The sequence below is a fragment of the Ambystoma mexicanum genome, chromosome 9 (genome assembly GCF_040938575.1).
Source record: "Ambystoma mexicanum isolate Mex_15411 chromosome 9, UKY_AmexF1_1, whole genome shotgun sequence".
Classification (NCBI taxonomy): domain Eukaryota; kingdom Metazoa; phylum Chordata; class Amphibia; order Caudata; family Ambystomatidae; genus Ambystoma; species Ambystoma mexicanum.
Genome location: NC_090931.1, coordinates 1,388,456,065 through 1,388,476,273, shown reverse-complemented (window position 1 = coordinate 1,388,476,273; position 20,209 = coordinate 1,388,456,065). Strand labels below are relative to the sequence as shown.

Genomic DNA, 20,209 nt, shown 5'->3' with positions numbered 1-20,209 from the left:
CTGTCTAGTATAGAGACGCCAGAATCCCAAGCAGGGGCGTTGCTAGGGTAGGTCCAAGGGGGCCATATCCCCTGATCTTTTGGTTGTAGCCCCGGATAGAATCTTAGGAGCTACAGCCAAAAGACTACCTAGCCCCCAGCCCCAACAGTTCCGACATCAGTTTAGCCCCGGGTCTTTTCCAGACCTAGCAACTCCCCTGATCCGAAGAGTAGCTTGAGAAGGTGCAGGGAGTGTGTTGAAGATGGCAGAAAGTGTGCTGGCTGGACAGAATGTTACATGGGACTCGGCTGCATGCGCTCGAGCGCAGCACTATAGGAGGAAGGCAGCAGGAGTACATGAATGCCAATGGCAACTGTCTACAGCTGGGGGCTCAGCTGTACTTTATATGTAATGCACATTAATATGGTGGAAACTGGCAGCTCTACCACATTGTTTGTGTGGGGCTCAGCTGTATGCTATGGGCCGCAGTGCTACATGCAGCGTACATGCACAGGTGGCCAGTCCCTGGCCCTCTTTCAAACTATCAGCTCTGACCTGTGAGCTTTGAGTGGATCCGTTTCACGTCTGTGTAGTAACAAACAGGGTATGTTGTTGGGATAAAACAACAGAGGGAGAGCACGGACAAGCCGTTGGATTCCTTTGAACCGTTAAATATAGATCGAGGATGGTAGCACAAAAGCAACGGTTTTGTAGGAAAAATATTTTTAATACTTGAAAAAATCTAGAGGCCAAACAACTAAAGATGGGTCACCTCTAGTTCACAAAGGCAAGGTAATTAAGGAGGGTAGCAACTCCAAAGGGGGTAAGTGCTTCACTGTTCAGAACTGGGGATTAGATTCTGAAACTGTGAGATGATGGTCCGATATAGATCGGGGTAGCAGTTCATTTTCTATGTTCTGTGTCGTTTCTTTAATGGTTCCCGTGGGTAACAGAGAGTCAGAGGTGTTGTCCGTTTGGAGATGCACAAAAGTTAAAACACAGGGGAGACTTCTTTGGCCGAGGGGCCAAGAGATGGGAGAGAGCTCTTCTAAAATTGCACCCTCATCACATCTGGGGGTGTGCTGGAGAGATTGTTCATGCAATATCTTGTTCCTTCCAATTGAGATATTTGCTGTAGGTCATGAGAGCCCTCATGACCTGTGGGGTCGACCGGTTTCAATGGCTAATAGTTATTTAAGCCATCTTCTTCAGGACCGTTGTTCAAAACAAGGAGTCGATCAGGGTTTCAGAGGTATGAAACCAGGACAATTGCTGTATTGTAGGGATACAGAAGGGAAGGGGGGGGAAACAAAAAAGGAGAGCATGAAGAATAAGGAGGAGGGAAATAATTGGATCAATCTATCATGGAAAGGTGCTTACTTATTGAACACCTTGCCCAAATGAGTAAGAGGAAACCTTGTGAGTAAAACCAATATCAATTGGAGGTGCAAGGTAACAGGATGATTGGAGTGCCTGGTCACCGGTGTGAATAACAGTGTCTCAACATGGCGAACGGGAGGAAAAGGGCAATGGAGGGGGGTGGGGGGAGTGGGAGCATGGGCGTGAGAATAAAAGGAAAGCTGCATATAACAGGGGTACCTCTATGCAGGCTGGGCTGGTGCTGTCAAATCAGTCACTCTGGAAGACAAGAAGGTAAGTGCTATCAGCAAGGGTAAGTTAAAAACTGGAAACAAGCCGGCTAATCTGGAGTGCAGGGGCAGCAGGGACGGTACCTGGTAAACGTCTGCCTGTAGGCGTCTGCTCCTGGCACTGTTGCAGCTCGGAATGAGCTCGATGTGGAAAACGAGGCCGACTGCCTCTAAAGAAAAAGGAAACGCGCGCTCCACACTCGCGTCACGTGACGTACGCTGACGTCGTGACCGTGTGGCGTGGAGCGGTGTATGTCCGCGCGGGGAGAGTGTGCTCAATCGCCCGTGAAGAATGCCGCAGAGCGCGTGAGTACGGTGCTGCTCAAGGGGAAGGGGGCCCGAGGGGCTGGGTGTGTGGGAGGAGCACGCGCTCCACACTCGCGTCACGTGACGTACGCTGACGTCGTGACCGCGAGGCGTGGAGCGGTGTATGTCCGCACGGGGAGAGTATGCTCTATCGCCCGTAAAGGATGCCGCAGGGCGCGTGAGCACGGTGCTGCTCAAGCAGAAGGGAGCCCGAGTAGCTGGTTGTGTAGGAGGAGCGCGTACAGTGGAGAGGGGGGACAGGAGAGGGCGGGGGGGGGAGGAGGGGGGGGGGGAAGGAAAGAGGGGGGGGAGAGAGAGAACGGCTGTGGGATGACAACCGCCCCAGGGAGGCCGGAAGGCGGCCTGGACAAATCAATGGCAGAAAAACAGGCAAACCCTACAGGGAGGATCCACAAGTGGGTAGCACGAGAAAAAGGGGGGGGAGCAGAAGGAAACGCACACAGGCGGTCCCTCACATCCAGGGCAAAGTATGCTGGGCAGGGCCTGTACTAGCAGGCAAACTATGGTAGCACTGCTAGGTCATGCCACTGGATGTTCTCATTAAGCCCTTTAGAGCATGTGTTAAGTTTGAAAATCCACTGCTGTTCGTGTGACCCTTTCTATGATGGTCCATTTGAATGAGTCTGCTGTGTGTCCTTCAGCTGCAAAATGTTGGACTAGGGGGGCAGTGAGTTTGTTGGTACGTATACATGACCTATGTTCCACCATGCGAATCCGAACTGCCCTGGCAGTCATGCCAATGTATCTAAGGGCGCAGGGGCATGTGATCATATAGATCACTCCTTTGGAATTGCAGTTTGTCAATGTCATTTGCCTCCAAGGTGTATGCCAACCTATGTCTATCTCTATTGTGCGAGATGTCTGTGGGCACATGGAGCAATTACCACAAGGTGCATGTCCTCTGGCTGGTGCTGTATCCCAAAGTGTACGTTGACTGGGTCCTGTGGGTAAAGTAGTATGTGCTAATGTTTTGACTACCTTATCCCGCAGGTTAGTACGTCTTTTGAGGGCAAAACGGGGTATGGGGATGGTAGTGTCTCCTGTGTTCAAGATCGGCCATAGCTTCTTGACTTCTTGCTTGATCTTGTTAAGGAGAGGCGAATAACTAAACACTGCTGTGATTCCTGTGGTGTCGGATGGTTTCTGGTGTTGTTGGAGGGTTACAGATCTCGGGATATTTCTGGCTCTTTTGTAAGTGTCTCTGATGATTCTTTTTGGGTATCCTCTTGCTGCCAATTGTTCCCTTAGGAGACTAGACTGTGTGGTATATGTAGGGGTCTGGGTGCACAGCCTGCGATATCTTAGGAATTGTCCAAAAGGCAGGTTGTCTCTGAGTGCTCTAGGGTGGTAACTGGAGTAGCATAGCAAAGAGTTTCTATCAGTAGATTTCTTGTACACGCTTGAGACTAGTCCCCCATTGTTGGCTGAGATTGCGAGATCTAAAAAGTGTATGGATTGCTTGTCTTTTTCCAATGTAAACTGAAGGTGTGGGTTAAGAGAGTTCAGCCAAGCATGGAAAGACACCAGGTCCAATTCTGTCCCTTTGAAAATTATGAAAATGTCGTCTATATATCTCCGCCAAATGCCCAGATTGACGACAAAAGGGTTAGTGGCTGAGTAGATATGGTCTTGTTCAAAGAGGTTGACGTATAAATTAGCTAGGCTGGGGGCAAAAGTAGCTCCCATCGCAGTGCCGGATGTCTGTTGGTAAAAGGTATTTTGAAACAGAAAGTAGTTGTTGGTTAATGCAATCTCTGCCAATTGGTGGATGAAGGTGGGCGGCACGCCATGTAATTCGATGCCAGAATGTAGTAACCTGCTTAGCATGTTCAAAGTCTCTTGTTGAGGGATCCGAGTGTACAGAGACTCGATGTCAATCGTGACTAGCCACTCTTCTTGTGGATCATACTGCAAGGAGTCGATTAAGTTTAGCATATGGGTGGAGTCTTTTATGTAGCTTGTCATCTTCGGGATCTGGTCCCTTATGAAAAAGTCAACAAATTGAGAAAGTGGTTCGAGGATAGAGCCAATGCCTGACACAATGGGGCGTCCAGGTGGTGGCACCATGCCCTTGTGGATTTTGGGTAAAGCATACATAGCTGGAATGCGGGGGTGAGGTGGAGTTAGGAAAGCAGCTTCACGGTTGCTGATGTAGCCTTCGGCCTCTGCTTCATAGATGATAGGAGCTATTATTGCCTGGAGGGAAGGTGTGGGGTCCATGCGGAGTATCTTGTAACTGATGTTATCACTCAGGAGGATGTTGACCATGTTGACATAGTTGGTGGTGTCCATGATGACAATGGCTCCCCCTTTATCAGCCGGCTTGATGGTGATATCTGGATTGCCAGCTAGATCAGAAAGGGCTGTCAATTGAGGTTTGGTACAATTGTTATTGATAAATGGAATGGTCCGCTCAAATTCTGCTATTTTCTTAAGCAGTGCTTGTTCGAAAGTGATTGATTCTGGGGTGTTGGTGCAGTATGGTGGGAAGAATTGAGAAGGTGGGCGTAGGCCCGTAGCGTCGGTGTCTGCACTGGTCTCGTTATTGAAGTACTGTTTTAATCTTATTTGACGCGAGTGTGGAGCGCGTGCTCCTCCCACACACCCAGCCCCTCGGGCCCCCTTCCCCTTGAGCAGCACCGTACTCACGCGCTCTGCGGCATTCTTCACGGGCGATTGAGCACACTCTCCCCGCGCGGACATACACCGCTCCACGCCACACGGTCACGACGTCAGCGTACGTCACGTGACGCGAGTGTGGAGCGCGCGTTTCCTTTTTCTTTAGAGGCAGTCGGCCTTGTTTTCCACATCGAGCTCATTCCGAGCTGCAACAGTGCCAGGAGCAGACGCCTACAGGCAGACGTTTACCAGGTACCGTCCCTGCTGCCCCTGCACTCCAGATTAGCCGGCTTGTTTCCAGTTTTTAACTTACCCTTGCTGATAGCACTTACCTTCTTGTCTTCCAGAGTGATTGATTTGACAGCACCAGCCCAGCCTGCATAGAGGTACCCCTGTTATATGCAGCTTTCCTTTTATTCTCACGCCCATGCTCCCACTCCCCCCACCCCCCTCCATTGCCCTTTTCCTCCCGTTCGCCATGTTGAGACACTGTTATTCACACCGGTGACCAGGCACTCCAATCATCCTGTTACCTTGCACCTCCAATTGATATTGGTTTTACTCACAAGGTTTCCTCTTACTCATTTGGGCAAGGTGTTCAATAAGTAAGCACCTTTCCATGATAGATTGATCCAATTATTTCCCTCCTCCTTATTCTTCATGCTCTCCTTTTTTGTTCCCCCCCCTTCCCTTCTGTATCCCTACAATACAGCAATTGTCCTGGTTTCATACCTCTGAAACCCTGATCGACTCCTTGTTTTGAACAACGGTCCTGAAGAAGATGGCTTAAATAACTATTAGCCATTGAAACCGGTCGACCCCACAGGTCATGAGGGCTCTCATGACCTACAGCAAATATCTCAATTGGAAGGAACAAGATATTGCATGAACAATCTCTCCAGCACACCCCCAGATGTGATGAGGGTGCAATTTTAGAAGAGCTCTCTCCCATCTCTTGGCCCCTCGGCCAAAGAAGTCTCCCCTGTGTTTTAACTTTTGTGCATCTCCAAACGGACAACACCTCTGACTCTCTGTTACCCACGGGAACCATTAAAGAAACGACACAGAACATAGAAAATGAACTGCTACCCCGATCTATATCGGACCATCATCTCACAGTTTCAGAATCTAATCCCCAGTTCTGAACAGTGAAGCACTTACCCCCTTTGGAGTTGCTACCCTCCTTAATTACCTTGCCTTTGTGAACTAGAGGTGACCCATCTTTAGTTGTTTGGCCTCTAGATTTTTTCAAGTATTAAAAATATTTTTCCGTTTCACGTCTGCCATGTCTCCAGTTGACCCTTGCAGAGAAATGCAAAAACATCAGGGGGGAAAAACAAGATAATTGAACCGGTTACTAGGTGTCATGCCCCCATTTACTTGCTGTACTCTGGGGAAGGCCAGTCTCTCGCTAAAAGATGTAAGGAGCCTCCTGCCGCCCACTCTGCTGGCAGTCGGATGGAGAACCCCAAACCTCTGAGGGATTTCTACCAGGGTCAGTCTCACGCACTTAGAGCTGTCCACTGATTGTTTGTTGTTTGATTTGTAGGGCACACCAAACCCTTAGGTAACTGGGTGCACATCATAGCAAGAATACTTAAAGCTTAGGTACAGGTATAGAAGGGTACAGAGAGTACTTAGAAGCTTAGTTACAAATGTCAAGCGGTACAGGTAGGAAGCATACACGTAAACATACAACTGCGATCAACTGCAAGACTAGGGACCTCCTTTGTCAGGCCTTCCTAAGCCATTCAGCATTCAAAAATTAGAAGTTGACAATAGAAACACCAACTCCATATGTGGGTCTTAATGATCGTTAAGGCGTAACCAGGTGAGGGTGTTGCGTCTGAAACTGTAATAGGACTGATCCTTCTGAGCTCAACTGGTAGTGCATTCCTATGCTGGGCCGCTTTTACTGGGAAACTGCCTCCTGTTTTTTTAAGTCTGAATCTAGGCATTTGAAGGCAGTAGGAATTGGATGTCCTAGAAGGTCGTACAGACGTTTTTCTAATTATTCCTTCCTTCAGGTATGGAGGGGCTGCGCTATTAAGACATTTGAAGGTTAATGACAGTTTTAAAGAGGATCCTATCGCTAATTTTCAACCAGTGAGGGTTTCTCCTAGCATTGGATATATGCTCTCTGGTGGGGAGGTTCAGGGCTGTTCTGAGCGCATTATTTTGCAGTGTCTGTAGTTGGTTGATGATGTATTTGTTGGCTCCTAGATACAGTGCATCCAATTTTGATAAAATGAGAGCAGTAGCTAAGATAATGCAGCTTGCAAGTGAGAGGAAGGGTCTACATGCTCTAATGGGTTTGCCAGTGTAAGCAGTGGATGAGGCCAAGGAGTTTACCCTTTTTTTTTTTAGAGTTAATGTGGAGTCCAGATAGATGCCAAGTGTCTTCACTTCTTTGGCGACTGTAATTATATTGCCATCAATGTTGAAGGCGCTATAGTGTCAAGTTGTTTTAGGTTATTGGCCTAGCCAAGGATCAAGATCTCTGTTTTATCGTCATTCAGGCAGAGGCCATGGGTTGCCATCCATGCCTGAATGAGGATGTAGATTTCGTTTACTGATGCTGTATCAGCGGTGAAATTGCCTGAAAGGGGAATGAGGATCTGGGTGTCATCCGTGTAATTTGTATAGGTGACGCCCAGTCTATCAAATTTGTCGAATAAAGGCTTAGTAAAGATATTATAGATGGTTGGTGAAACATGGGAGCCCTGTGGGACGCCACATGCTGTTTGGATTGGGTCTGCTGATGCTGAAGTGGAGAAGAATCGCATATTTCTGTTGTCTAGAAAGGACTGGACCCAAGCTATGGCTTCACTCAAAGTGGGCAGCCAATGCTAGGTGTTTGCATAATACTGCACGGTCCACCAAGTCGAACGCTGCTGACAGATCAAGGAGGAGTAGCATAGCTGTGTTTCCTTTTTCGTTAAGCGCGTCAATTTGCGCTTTAAGGTCTATTAATGCTGTCTCCGTGCCGTGCTCTGAAATCCGATTGGCGGGAGCCTAGAAGTTGGTTGGTCGCAAGGTAATTCTGAATTTGAAGATGGGTCACTCTATTATCTTAAGGAGGAATGGGACCGTTGTGATAGGTAGTAGCTATCGTAGTTGTACTAGGTGATCTCTGGAGTTTCAAGGTTACTGGTATGCGTTTTTTCATTTTAGCATCTGAAGTAGTTTGCATGTGGGCTTGCGCCATATGCAGAATGGTATGTTTAGAGTAGGTACGGCGGTTTAAGTAGGTGTTGCTAGTCATTTTAGGTTCGTGGAGGGAAGAGTCTAGCTCGAAGCCTAGTATTTCCGTTCAGTGTAGGACAAGGTGCATATTTAATTTGAGCCATGGTTATCAAGATTATTTGTATGAACAGCAGTGGTAAGGATATCAGCAGGGTTTTGCTGACATAAATAGTAAGGCAGTTGGTTCCGGCTACAGTAGACTGGATCAGATGGGCTAAAGCTAATACCTAGTTGGCGTAGGCTAGGTCAGGCTAGATTCAGAGTAGGCGTGGTAGGCTGCGATGGTCTATGTTCAGCCTAGGCACAGTGGTTCGCGATGGGCTAGATTCAGTGTAGGCAGAGCAGGGTAAATTCACTATGGGCACAAAGGGCTAAATTCAACAACATAGGCACAGTAGGCTAACTTCAGTATAGGCACAGTGGTCTGCAAAGGGCTGGATTCTGCATAGGCAGAGTAGGCTAAAATCAGCATGGGTTCAGTGTGATGGATAGGTGCAATGCAAACATAGGGAACACGTGTGTGGAGGGGGAGCAGTTTGGCGCGAGGAGAGAATTCAGCGGCACAGACTTTCGAGATGCGCCACACAAATACAAAGCTCGCACTAAGCAATATGTGAGCAGACAAGGTAAGTTACTAACAAGCAAATACAATCCATAATGGCCTATCCAATGACCAAATAACAGCATGACACCATTACACTAAATAACAGCCAGTAATGGTACTGGTGGTAGCTGGTGGCCTGAAGAACACAGATGGTATAATATGTCCTAGGATAGCAGATATAGACAGGTCATATGCACACGTCTAGCAAGGTAATGGATCACATATAATAAAACAATATGCATACTCTTAGAATTACAATCGTTACAATAGATTGTGACAGAGCAATTGGTAGTAGCTAGACGGCATGAAAGGGTATTTTAGACTACTTGGATAGTACTCAATAGGCAGTTGTTGCAGTCTGGTCGAGGGCTTTCCAGACACGATAGGCTATAAAGGTGTTCTGAAACAATTCGGGCAATATTGAAAGAAGGGCACAGAAGGGCTAAAATGGCAAATCCCAAATAAAAGGCTAGGGTCTGGCAGTGGGAGAAATTTAGTATTGCAGCGGGTGAAACAAGTACACTTCTGGGGACCACAGGGACGTGAGGCCGTAGTAATGGAGAGGGTTATTGTCAAAGGCGCTTGGTAGGGTTGGTGCGCTGCACTGGACGGGCGAGACACTCAGTTTTAGTGGTGCTCAGGGCTTTTAGTGGCTATTACTACTCAAAATGGTGCATGTGCAGTAACCATCGATCGGGCATCGCAAATGTTATTGGTCGTGGTAAGTCACGAGAAATAGTACTCGCATGCAATGGCCTGGTGACCCACGGCTCAGGTACGCACAAGTAGCCAGTATTAGGACAGACTCACTGCACTAAATGAAGCAGTCAATGGTTGGCAGATACAACAGGTATATCAGGTAGCCCGTGTTACCCTGTGGCAAACAGGGCCTTATCCTCTCGGGCCTTTGCCTCGAGGGGCCGGCTTCCGCCTCCCGGCGGATGCGCGCCGAGATAAGGGTTGATGAGTTGCCTAGCAACGTGGCAACAGACTTCTCCTGTTGCCGGCGGCCATCTTAGGAGCAGGCCTTTGTAGATACGGACAAAAAAATGTAGAATCACTCGGCTGGATAATCAAATGTGTGTATGTGGAGGCATGGGACGTCTTCTTGGTGCAGCCGGCAATAACGACTCCCTGGAGCGCTGAGAGCCACGGAACAGGGCAGCTGGTCCCGATGGTGCTAAGGGGAGAGGGCTCCAGCCCTTCCCACAAATCAGGATGCAATGACTGAATGAATTGCTGAGAGGGGCAGAAGAGGAATTTGCGACATCTGAATTCCCTTAAGCCCTAAGCCTTAGCAGGTCAGATAGCACAACGAGGAGAGTACGCGCTTTGACATCCTTTCAAAGTCCCGACAGGGCCAAACTCAGCCTTTCAAACTTCCAAGGTCGATAAAGGAGCACCACACACTGTGGGGAATAATAAGCAGCGCTCAGATGCCTGAGGGTTTGTAGCGCTATATATAATGCAAATTATTACTATGCCCGTTTGTGCTAAGCCCATCATCACGGGCTCTCATGCTCTCCCCTTGACTTGTGGTTTATTCAAGCAACCACTACCAATGTTCGGATGACATGGGATGAAGCCCCGTTGCCTCCTCTGCAAAAGACTTACTCGTGGGATACTGGGAACATGTTCATTTGAAGTTGCAAGTGAATGGTTCTCTGCCTTTAGGAGAGCACAGGAAAGCGTTCAGTGTCAGGCAAGTTACATGAAACCTGGCTAAGCCGGTGGAAGGTCCGCCACTTTAGGCAGTCTGAGGCATAATTGGCTTTCAGTGGCTACTGAAGGGGCGTGGCATGAACCGGCACTTGCGGCAGGGAGAGTCTCCGGTGCCGACTATTCTGGTTGGACGTTCTGGGAGGTACTGAACAATCCAACCAGGCAGATTCCTCCACACCCCCATTTTGCTTTGACTTGGTGTAACTCTGGCCAGCAGACGGAAGGCCTTTCAGGGCTTCGAAGTGGCGAGAGAGGAATGGGTCCATTCCGATGCTTCTCTGAAATTGAGGGGTAGAAACCTGTGCACGGGGTATATCCTAGCGTGGTGGGAAATGATACATCCATGTCATTGTGACAGCAGGAGGCATGCGCCTAATTGTGCAAAGGGTGCAATACGTATCCTCCTAGAACATGTTATAGGCTTCTCTGACTCCAGGGTGGCTTCTACCAAAAATATGAATTAATTGCAGATGCAAAGACTGAATAGCAAGTGTTAAAGGCAGTGCCCGAAATGGGCTGAATTTACTGGCTCTGGAATCTGGCAAATATCTGACTATGTTCGGGGAAACTAAACACCCCTCCAATGTTCTACTCTCAAGAAGGGTGGACCTCAATGGTGTGACAGATGGTTAAACCTCTGGACCCCCCCAATCCGAATCCTGAGGCTATCCAAATGCAAATGAGTACATCTGCCCCAAGGGTACGACAGACACTCTACAGTTTGGGTGAGTGTTGTAAAAAGTGAAATGATCACCAATCCCAGTGTGCTTGATGTACTCAGTGATTCAAGCAGACACTTCAAATACCACAGATCGTCTTGTCAAATATAAGATCTGTGTGCTCATCTTTATGATCCCAAAATGCTCTCTGGTTTTATGCAAAGCAGCCATGAGGTCCCATTTGCCCCTTGCCCCTAGTCAATAGGGGGATTTCATTAGAGTATTGCAGGAGTATACCAGGCTGTCCATGTTTGAATAATAACTTTTTTGTGAAGCAATGCTTCTCGGGAAATCAAATAACAGTAATGCAAGATAAATTCTACCATTAAACAATTTCTGCGGTTATTCTAGGTTGCTGATAGTGTGCTGTGACTCATAGGACAAGTGCAACATTTGTATTATGACTACTTTGTATAGTGGATGGGATCATTAGGCAGGAACTTTGTAAACTAAAAAAGGTTTGCAATGTTAGTACAATTAAATAATTCACATTTTTGAAACAGCTTCTTTTGCCAAGGACGCACAATAGTCTTTCTCCCAAAATGTTCTTGGTTCTTGTAAATGTTCATGCTCAGGTTAAAACCAATGATCTGTATCTTCTTCGAGCATTAAGTCAATCATTTTGCATGCTGGCTGCTGATTGGGTGGCAGTGCTGCTGTATCTGCACGGTTATTACAGTATACTGTTTTGTGTGAATGCTCGCAAATTACTTGACTCGACCCATCACTTGCCTGCGATGGCTCTGCCCATAGTCCCGCCCTCCTCATTCGGGCCACTTGCCTCCGCCCACAGGAGCTGTGATCCTAGGGTCATTTATTTCCATTTCTAGCACTGATCACAGTCGAGGGATTTTTTGTTTTGACAAAAGAATCCTGGCCCCTGTTTTGAGTAAAGAGGTGTGAGCAGCTTTTAGCAATGTCTTCACTTTACATACATTGTAAATGCTATCTGATGACGTGGGTGGCTTGGTATGGGCTGCATTGCTGGCACATGAGCAAGTCGCACACCCAGAATTCATGGGCGGGACGGGCTATATTGGGGTTGCACGTGTTTTCCCCTCAGTCTCTGAAATGCTTTGGATGATGAATGCTTGGAACGGACCATTTGGGTGGAAAACGCGAGGGCTCGAGAGAATGAATTTCTTTTGTCTGACGTCTTCATGTATTCGGGCTCTTGGCCTGGTATCTGCTCCTTTGGGGAAAAAACTGTAAAGTGACTCTTTATCCTGATGTGTCATGTGCTCGCCGTCCCTCCACAGAAAGAAAACAAAACTTTTTGACAGACTGCGACTTAAGAAGAGCAGGTAGCGTGCTGAAACGCATCGTGCAAGGTGTGATACATTAACAAGGGTGCTAACAACAATTGTGTTTTTTCTTTTTTTTTTTTAATGATTTTTTAACCCTGTGACCGGAATGGAGTTCATTGCATGCCTTGTTTTCTTTCATGACTTGGCGGTGTGGGAGTGAACAAATTTGGCAAGGTTTTAGTGAATGTTCGCAAATAACCCGTCTTTTTATTGTTTGATGTATAATTGAACAAGATTTGACACTTTATCTTCTGTTAATATTTATACTGCGTGTGTAGTGGTCTTAAAGTGCAGAGCCGTGTCCATGTAGAGGCAAATTGTGACCCCGCCCAGGGTAGAATTAATTTAATTGTACTATAATGGATATGAATGTCCAGCCCTATTGATTACACTAGAAACTAAGTTACTTGACTGCCGGAGTCCTTCAAATCTCACTGCCAGAGAACTCGGCAAGCAATTGTGCAATGATTTTATTTATTTATTGCCCATTTTTAGTTTTTAGCCCGCAAACCCTTTTCTTTTTTAACTCAATATATTTCACATTTAATACATCAAAACCATGGACAGTGTAATCATTTGTATTATCTATGATTTGCTTGTAAGGTCCCATGTTTCAAACCATGCACGGATTGCGACCGGCAGATGTTGTACCTTTATTGCTTGGGTTAGGAGCACAACATCCATGACTGCGAGTCAGGCCAGTCCATGTTCCTGAAGGTCCTACGGGGACAAGCGGCAAAGATCTTCACCTACGTCTACAAGGCAAAGGTGAAGTCTCACGTCGCAGAACGTTGTTCCAAAGATACCCTGCTCCCAAAAAGGACAAGAAGAAGCATCGCAAGAGATCCGGCTCCCCAAGCGGATCTTTGCACTGACCTTCTTCGTCCTCTTCTAAAAACAAGAGCCCCCACTCCAGTGAATCTCCAGAGAAGGCGGTTCTGGTACCCTTTCCTGCGCTACCCAATCCTCTACCCGGAGGAATGGGAATAGTTTTGCCTAAAGATGCTTTACATCTTTGCCAAGACGCTGGCGGCTTCGTCCTTGGTGCTGTACGCTCCCGCGGCGATAGCCTTGGTGCTGACTGGTCCCACCGCATCTTCTGGGACCAGCAGGGTCCACGCTGGGGATCACTCACTCACGCCTACGGACTTGGGCCTGGAGGTGCAAAGTTCCCCAGCTCTGCCAGGCCTCGCCTTCAGGCATTGAGGTCTCAGTACCGGATCCGACTTCTACATCCTTGACGACGCCAGCGCCGTGGGCATCTTGGCTCCTCTGTAATATGCTCCTCTATCTTTGCAACCCTTGTCTAAGATGTATGACATCTACAACAGAGAAGCGGGCCAGGTGCCCTTTGGATTGGAAACTTTGGTCTCCAGTGAACATAGAGGCTTCCTGGAGGATTTCTGAGGAAGGTAAAGATTTTCAGGGGCTGGTTTTAGATCTCTAGGAGGCCTGTGGTCGGAACACCTCCCCTGAACTGGACATTCATCCAGCCCCCACTCCTGGTAAGCCTTGTGCATCTTATCAGAAACGGATGGCTGAAGTAGCTGATACCCATGCCATATCTACTCCATCCAAGCCAAGATTCAATTCAAATTGACGGAAATCCTGGATGAAGGGCCCCAAAAGCGAAACCCTGCTACCATTCAATGTAGAGGTTGAGGTCCCAGTGCTGGAGATGTTGGAGAGGCATGGCTCTACACTTGCCAACAGGGAGTTGGCTAGGAAGCATTGTCCTCCCCCCTCGGACCCATCTTTCTTGTCCACTCATGCCTCGCCTGAGAGCTTAGTGGTACAGGCCGCAACTGTGAATCTAAAGTCATCCACCTTTCTTTCTCTCCCCTGAGAGGGGGAGTAAGAGGCTGGACACCTGAGGGAAGAACGTTTTTGCGTTCTGCAGTCTCGCCCATCGCACCACAAACGTGTACCCTGGCAAGATTCTCTTTCGGTCTTTGGTCTTCATTGGCCAATGCGGCTGATCACATTGCCGAATAGGGACGGGGGGGTTTGTGGCCTATACTGGATGGGCTGAATCTTTTTTCCTACACAAGAACAAATTAAAGATGTTTAACAAGGTCTAGATCCTATCCTGCAAGCCCTCCATCTGTGGGACTGGTTGGTATCACTGGACCTTCAGGATAACTACTTACATGTGCCCATAAATCAAAACACCGGAAGTACCTGAGGCTCGTAGTGATCTAGCATCACTGCTAGTCCAAAATCCTGCTGTTTGGTTTTTCTTCGGCTTCCAGGGTTTTCACCAAGCTGCTAGCAGTGGTGGCAGCTCGCCTTGGGAGGGAGGGCATTCATGTCTTGCCCTACTTCGTTTGAGCTTGCTGCCCGGATCTAGTGTCGGAACACCTGCTCCGTACTTGCACTCTATTACACAGCTTGGGCTTTTCCCAGAACTTCAAAAAGTCTCCGGTTTTTCCATCCCAGTCTCTCTGATTTATCAGAGCAGTCTTGGACACTCGGCAGGGCAACCCTGCCTTGAGGACAGTGTCAGAACATCTCTTGGATGGTCCAGTCCCTATCTCAGCCTTTCTGCACCTGCTGGGCCTCATGACCTCCTGCTTGCTAGTGGTTCCAGAGATGAGGCTCCACATGAGATCACTTCAGCGGCTCCTCTGCTTCTAATGGTGCAATTTCAGGGTTACATGTTGGACCGTCTACAGCTGTCAAACAATGTGGCTGGAGATCTTGCGTGTTGGGCCATGAAAGACAACTTGCTGAGAGGTTCATTTGTTCATCAACACTAGCCCCAAGTGACTGTGGTCACAGATGTATCTGTGAAATGCCAGGGCACTCCCCTGTCGGAGCTCACTATGTGGACAGTGGTCTCCTTCAGAGTCTCTGGAACACATCAGTTTACTGGAGCTGAGGGCAATCGGACTGCCCCGTGTCTCCCTCCTCCCCTCTATAAAACACAAGACTGCTTGTCCTAACAAACCACACATAGCCATGCACTACCTCAACAAACTGGGTGGTGTGGGGTCCTTGCCGCTATGCAGATAAGCAATGCGACTGCGGTTTTAGGCTTTGGAAAGCAGGCTCTCTGACAGCTGCCCATGGGGATGGAAGAGAGAATGTCTCACAGCGGGATGCGTTGAGCAGACAGACTTTGACCTCGCAAATTGGGAGCTCTGCCAGGATGTTCTGGAGGAGATATTCTCCTTTTGAACGATTCCTCAAGTAGATCTCTTAACTTCCAATGTGCACAGGAAGTGCAAGTTGTTCTGCTGCAGGGGATTTCCTTGTCAGGGAGCTCTTGGGAACGCACTGACGATCACATGGACAGTCCACCTTCTTTATGCATTCCTGCCGATCCCTGTCATTCGGGTGGTTCTAAGGAGATTGCACCTGTTTGGAACCACGTGGATCTCGATTGCTCCGGACTGGGCCCAGAGGACATGGTATCCAGAGTTGCTGGATATGCCGTCTGCCCTCGTTGGCACCTTCCGAAGAGATCTGACTTGCTCTCCCAATCAGAGGGGTGGGTTCTCCACCCAAACCTCAGCAGGTTGAACCTTCACGCTTGGCTACGTAGAGGATGAAATAAAAGGGGTGGGACTTGTCGGATGATGTCCTTGATGTGCTCTTCTCAGCCCAGAGACCAAAAACAAAGTTAATTTATGCCTGCAAGTGGTACATATTTTCGGCTTGGTGCCAGAGAGGTATTTGGACTCTGTATCCTGTTAGTTATACCCAGTTTGGAATTTTTGGCTGTCCTTGCCCCAAGCGGGCCTGTTGGTTGGCACTGTGAAGGGTTATCTTGCTGATATTGCAGTTTTTAAGAGGTCCCAAGAACAGGGCTTGTTCTTCACAATCCCCACTGTTAAGCAGTTCTTGTGGGGTTTGTGTTACCAGTTTCCTCCACGCCAGTTTGTGGTTCCGGCGTTGGATTTAATTTTGTTCCTTATATTCCTTATGGGAGCTCCATTTGAGCCCCTCCATTTATCAGCTATTAGATTGCTCACCTTTAAGGTGATTTGCCTGTTTGCCATCACCACCCTGAGACGGGTGAGTGAGCTCCATGTGAAAGCAACATTCAGAGCGAGACACTCTTTGGTTCCTAACATGGTCTCGGATTTTCATCGATCTCAAAAGATCCATCTTCGTGTATTTTTTCCTCAGCCTCATCCTTCTAAGTTGGAGGAATGATTCCATCGGCTGGACCCGGTGTGTGCCCTCAGCTACTTCGTTTCTCAGACGAGAGCAGCCAGGAAAGATGACCAGCTTTTTGTTGGTTACACTAGTGCTCGTGCTGGCAGGGCTTTGACTGAACAGACCCTATCAAGATGGATCATTCTCTGCATCTCGGAATGCTATGATGGTTGCAAGGATGCGCATGAGGGTCTTGGAGCCCATTCTACCAGAGGAGTGGCTGCCACCTCTGCCCTGCAGAGGGAATGCCCGGTCTTGGACATCTGCCAGGCAGCTACCAGGGCGTCTCTGCACATGTTAGCTAAATAATACTGCTTGGCCAGTACGTTCTTTTTGGTAGGGTGGCCCTCCCGAGGTCTTTGGACAAGGTGGTGTCCTTCGTCCCCTCCCTCCTCCAGATGTTCATACTGCTTTGGGAGTGCATCATAGATGAGGAATCAGTGGGAGGAAGGAATTAGAAGAACAAATTACTTGCCTCGCGGTAATGTTCTTTCTGATAGATATTCCACCCATGGATTCTGCATCTCCCTTCTTACCTTCCTCTCCTTGCCCCTAGCCACTACACTGATGGTTCCGTGGTCCGATAGCATCAGAGTGCTAGGGAAAAAGGGTGTAACTGAGGACATGGGGCACAGTGCCTCAATATATACTGACCCTGACGTCATGGCCAACACAGGGCCACGGGGCAGCGACACAGATCTGCAGTGTGCCCCTGGGAACAGAACAATTTCTGAAGAACGGCTGCGCTGTGGATAGGATATCCTAGATGAGGAATCTGTGGGAGGAACATCCATCAGAGACATTACAGAGAGTTAAGCAATTTATTCACACTCTGCAAATACCTCCCAATGTATTCAGTTTCGCACTAGCAGGAACGTATTCGGTTTCCCACTAGCAGGACTTGACTTCTAGCTAACAGACATTACATCTGAGGAAGTTCAAGGGGCTGTAACTAATCTGTGCCTAATCCTATCCACAAGTCAGTGGTTGTTCCTGGGGCAGTTGTCGGATATTTAGCTGGTCTTCCCAGAGGCTTAACCTCCCATACTTCATGATGTGTTACCCAGTTCCAGTCTGCCTATGGATCGGGTACGGATTGAATTGTTGTGGCGCACACACACACCATTGACTGGGCTTTTGGCATGAAAGGTGCACAGCAGTACTCAATATCTTCAGCTGCTAAACTTCCACATCTTTCTCTGACCAAAGATCTACTGGGATATCAGAGTCTTCACCAAGTTCTTGCAGCCACATTTGATGCCTCTTATCTTCCATTATGCTCATCAGTTGACTGTTTAGGAAGTATTGCACTTCTGCACAGCTCAAGTCACATTCTAGTGCTGTTCCTGAAGCTGTGATGTTCCAAATTATTTTAGTCAGGACTTCTCTGGTGGTTGAGCTGAGGGCAAAAATATTCAAGAGCTCATCTACAGTTGCATCTGTGTTCGTGCCTTGTGCTCCAGTAATCAGCCTTGTTTCTCATTTAGGCCAATCGAAGTGGCCACTTAGTGACTGGGGCCCGCTATATACACTCCATGCTCCACGGGCCGTATTTGCTCGATCCCACACCTTATAAGCAGGTTCCCTTTTACCCCCTACTGGACAATAATACATTCTGCTGCTGTGCTAATCTGATTGTTGCTCCTTTTGAGCAATTAGGGAAATGGGGTGTCACCTGGAAAGCAGACCGATGAATTGAGCAAGCCATAATACACAGCAATGCATTCACAATCGTGTATCTATACCCAACACATCTATCTCACTAACCGGATCATTCCAGATGATTTGAAAAGTTATTCTAGGGTCATTCTCAAATATCAGACCCATTCGTCATTTGGGATACTAAAGGTTGAAAAATAGAACATTTGAAATTTCCCCTCACCAACTTAATGTCTACAAAGTAAATATGACTCATTTGCTTTTTATTGTTTGAATTCATATAGGTTACAAAATAGTTGTCATCATGGTGGATTGCTTCATTGCCAGCGTTAATCTCTCCCTTGTCTATCATACATTCCAGTTGCTACCACAACGTCTACCCCTTTATGCGAACGCCTCCTTTACGTCATTTGGCTGCTTGACTGGTGCGGCGTCATATCCCACACGTTTACCTGTTCGGTGATATTAGCGAACCAAGATAATTCTCTTTTCATATGTCAATCAACTACAAAAGGCAGATTAGAGAGATGGAAGAGAGAATTAAACAGTAGTGAAGGTTGAGGACATGCCATTTCATTTGGGGTGGCTGAGATGGAAATATTGAGTTACTGTTTAGATTTGAGCTGCAAGAGTTTGGGTCAATTGCTGTTCCTTAGCTGCCAGTGCTTTTTCATAGTCCGCATCTGACAGCCAATTGGGGAGGGCATAAACGACCGGACATGGTTAACTTAGAGCTGGTTTCGTGAAAAATTCCAAAAGCAGTTCCACTCCCATATCACAGGTTGCACCGTGACAGGTCATAATGAATTTGAGCTTATACCAGCGCCAGGGTTGTCTGAGGTAGTCACTACATTTGTGAAGCCTATTCTCCTGCTTGGCCTGTGTCTAGTTGGTGACTGTTTATATTCTTGAGAGGGAAAACTCGATTTCGGTGAACTGTACATGATAGAATCCCAAGACTATGGGCCTCATTATGACCCTGGCGGTAGGGGATTAACGGGGCCGGTAGAGCTGCCGGCCCCGTTAAACCCCTACCGTGTCATTACGACGTCCGCTCGCCGGACCCGGTCAAATGGGAATGGGGATATACCGGGTTTGAGTTCCCTGAATGAGGAAATACCGGGCCCTCCAAGGTTGGAATGGCCCAGTATTTCTCCATTCAACGAACCCAGACCCAGGAATGGGGGTAGCCATGCCGCAAATAGCAGCATGGCTACCTCCATTCTTGTAATGAGGCCCATTCTTGTAATGAGGCCCTATGTAGCCCAAACAGGGTGTAAGCCCCATTTCCAGATGGAACGTTCCTTTTGGAGTTTGAGCCATGCCCTTTTCCTGACTTTGATAGCAGGCCGAGTAACCACTAGTACCTGATAGGGGCCTCATCATCTGGGTGCTAACGCTGTCTTCCCATCGAACCGACGAATCATGATGTGGTCTCCAGGCTGAAGAGATGGCAGGCACCGTCTGGCTCCTTTGGCAACATTTCTTGCATATGAACAGACTGAAAAGCGGAAGCCAATGTTTTGCAGTAATTAAGGAGTAAATAATCTTTAAAATGAATGTTGACATGTGCATTCTTCACAGGTGGTGATGAAGGTAAATGCATCGGCCGCCCATAGAGGATTTCATGGGGGCTCAATCATGTCTTTCTATTTGAGGTGCTTCCAATAGCAAGATACACTAGCAAAAGCACTTCCGCCCATTTGGGGCCAGTCTCGGTGCATAACTCCATTTTGCTTTTCCACTGCTCCTGCTGTTTGAGGTTGGTGTAGGCAGTGGGAGGATATTGTATGTTGAATGCTGCACACAGTTCCTTAATGAGGTGATTGACAAAATAGGTATCCCTACCCCTGTTTATACTGATTGGAATTCTGAACCTGGCTAGGAAGTCCTTCAATAATACTGTAGAAACCGATATGGTGTCTCCTTTTCTGCATGTGCATGCTTTGAGACAGTCTGAAAAGAAATTGAGAACAACCAGTACATACTTCAAATTACGTTGCAGTAACTGAAGGATGATAAAAGGACTTACGTTGCTGGAATGCGCTCCTTGTGTTGTGTGGACTGCTTTCTCAATACTATTCTGCTGACAGAGAACACATCATCTGCGATAAGCCAGAGCCATAGCTGAAATGTCTTTCGCAAACCAACCCTGATGTAAGGTGGAGATCATACCGCCTTTTCCCATGTGTGCCAATCCATAATATATCCTAG

General features: G+C 47.7%; 1 protein-coding gene across 19 annotated transcripts in view; it reads left to right on the top strand.

The window, feature by feature from the left end:
• BIN1 (bridging integrator 1) overlaps positions 1-20,209 on the top strand; it is a 508,669-nt gene that overhangs the window by 327,392 nt on the left and 161,068 nt on the right. For 12 of the 19 annotated variants that reach the window (XM_069616790.1, XM_069616776.1, XM_069616773.1 and 9 more), the window contains one exon: positions 12,125-12,169. The exons of the other annotated variants lie outside the window; for them this stretch is intronic. In XM_069616790.1, coding sequence (XP_069472891.1) covers positions 12,125-12,169 — 45 coding nt within the window. The remainder of the gene's footprint in view (positions 1-12,124; positions 12,170-20,209) is intronic. 19 annotated transcript variants of the gene reach the window in all.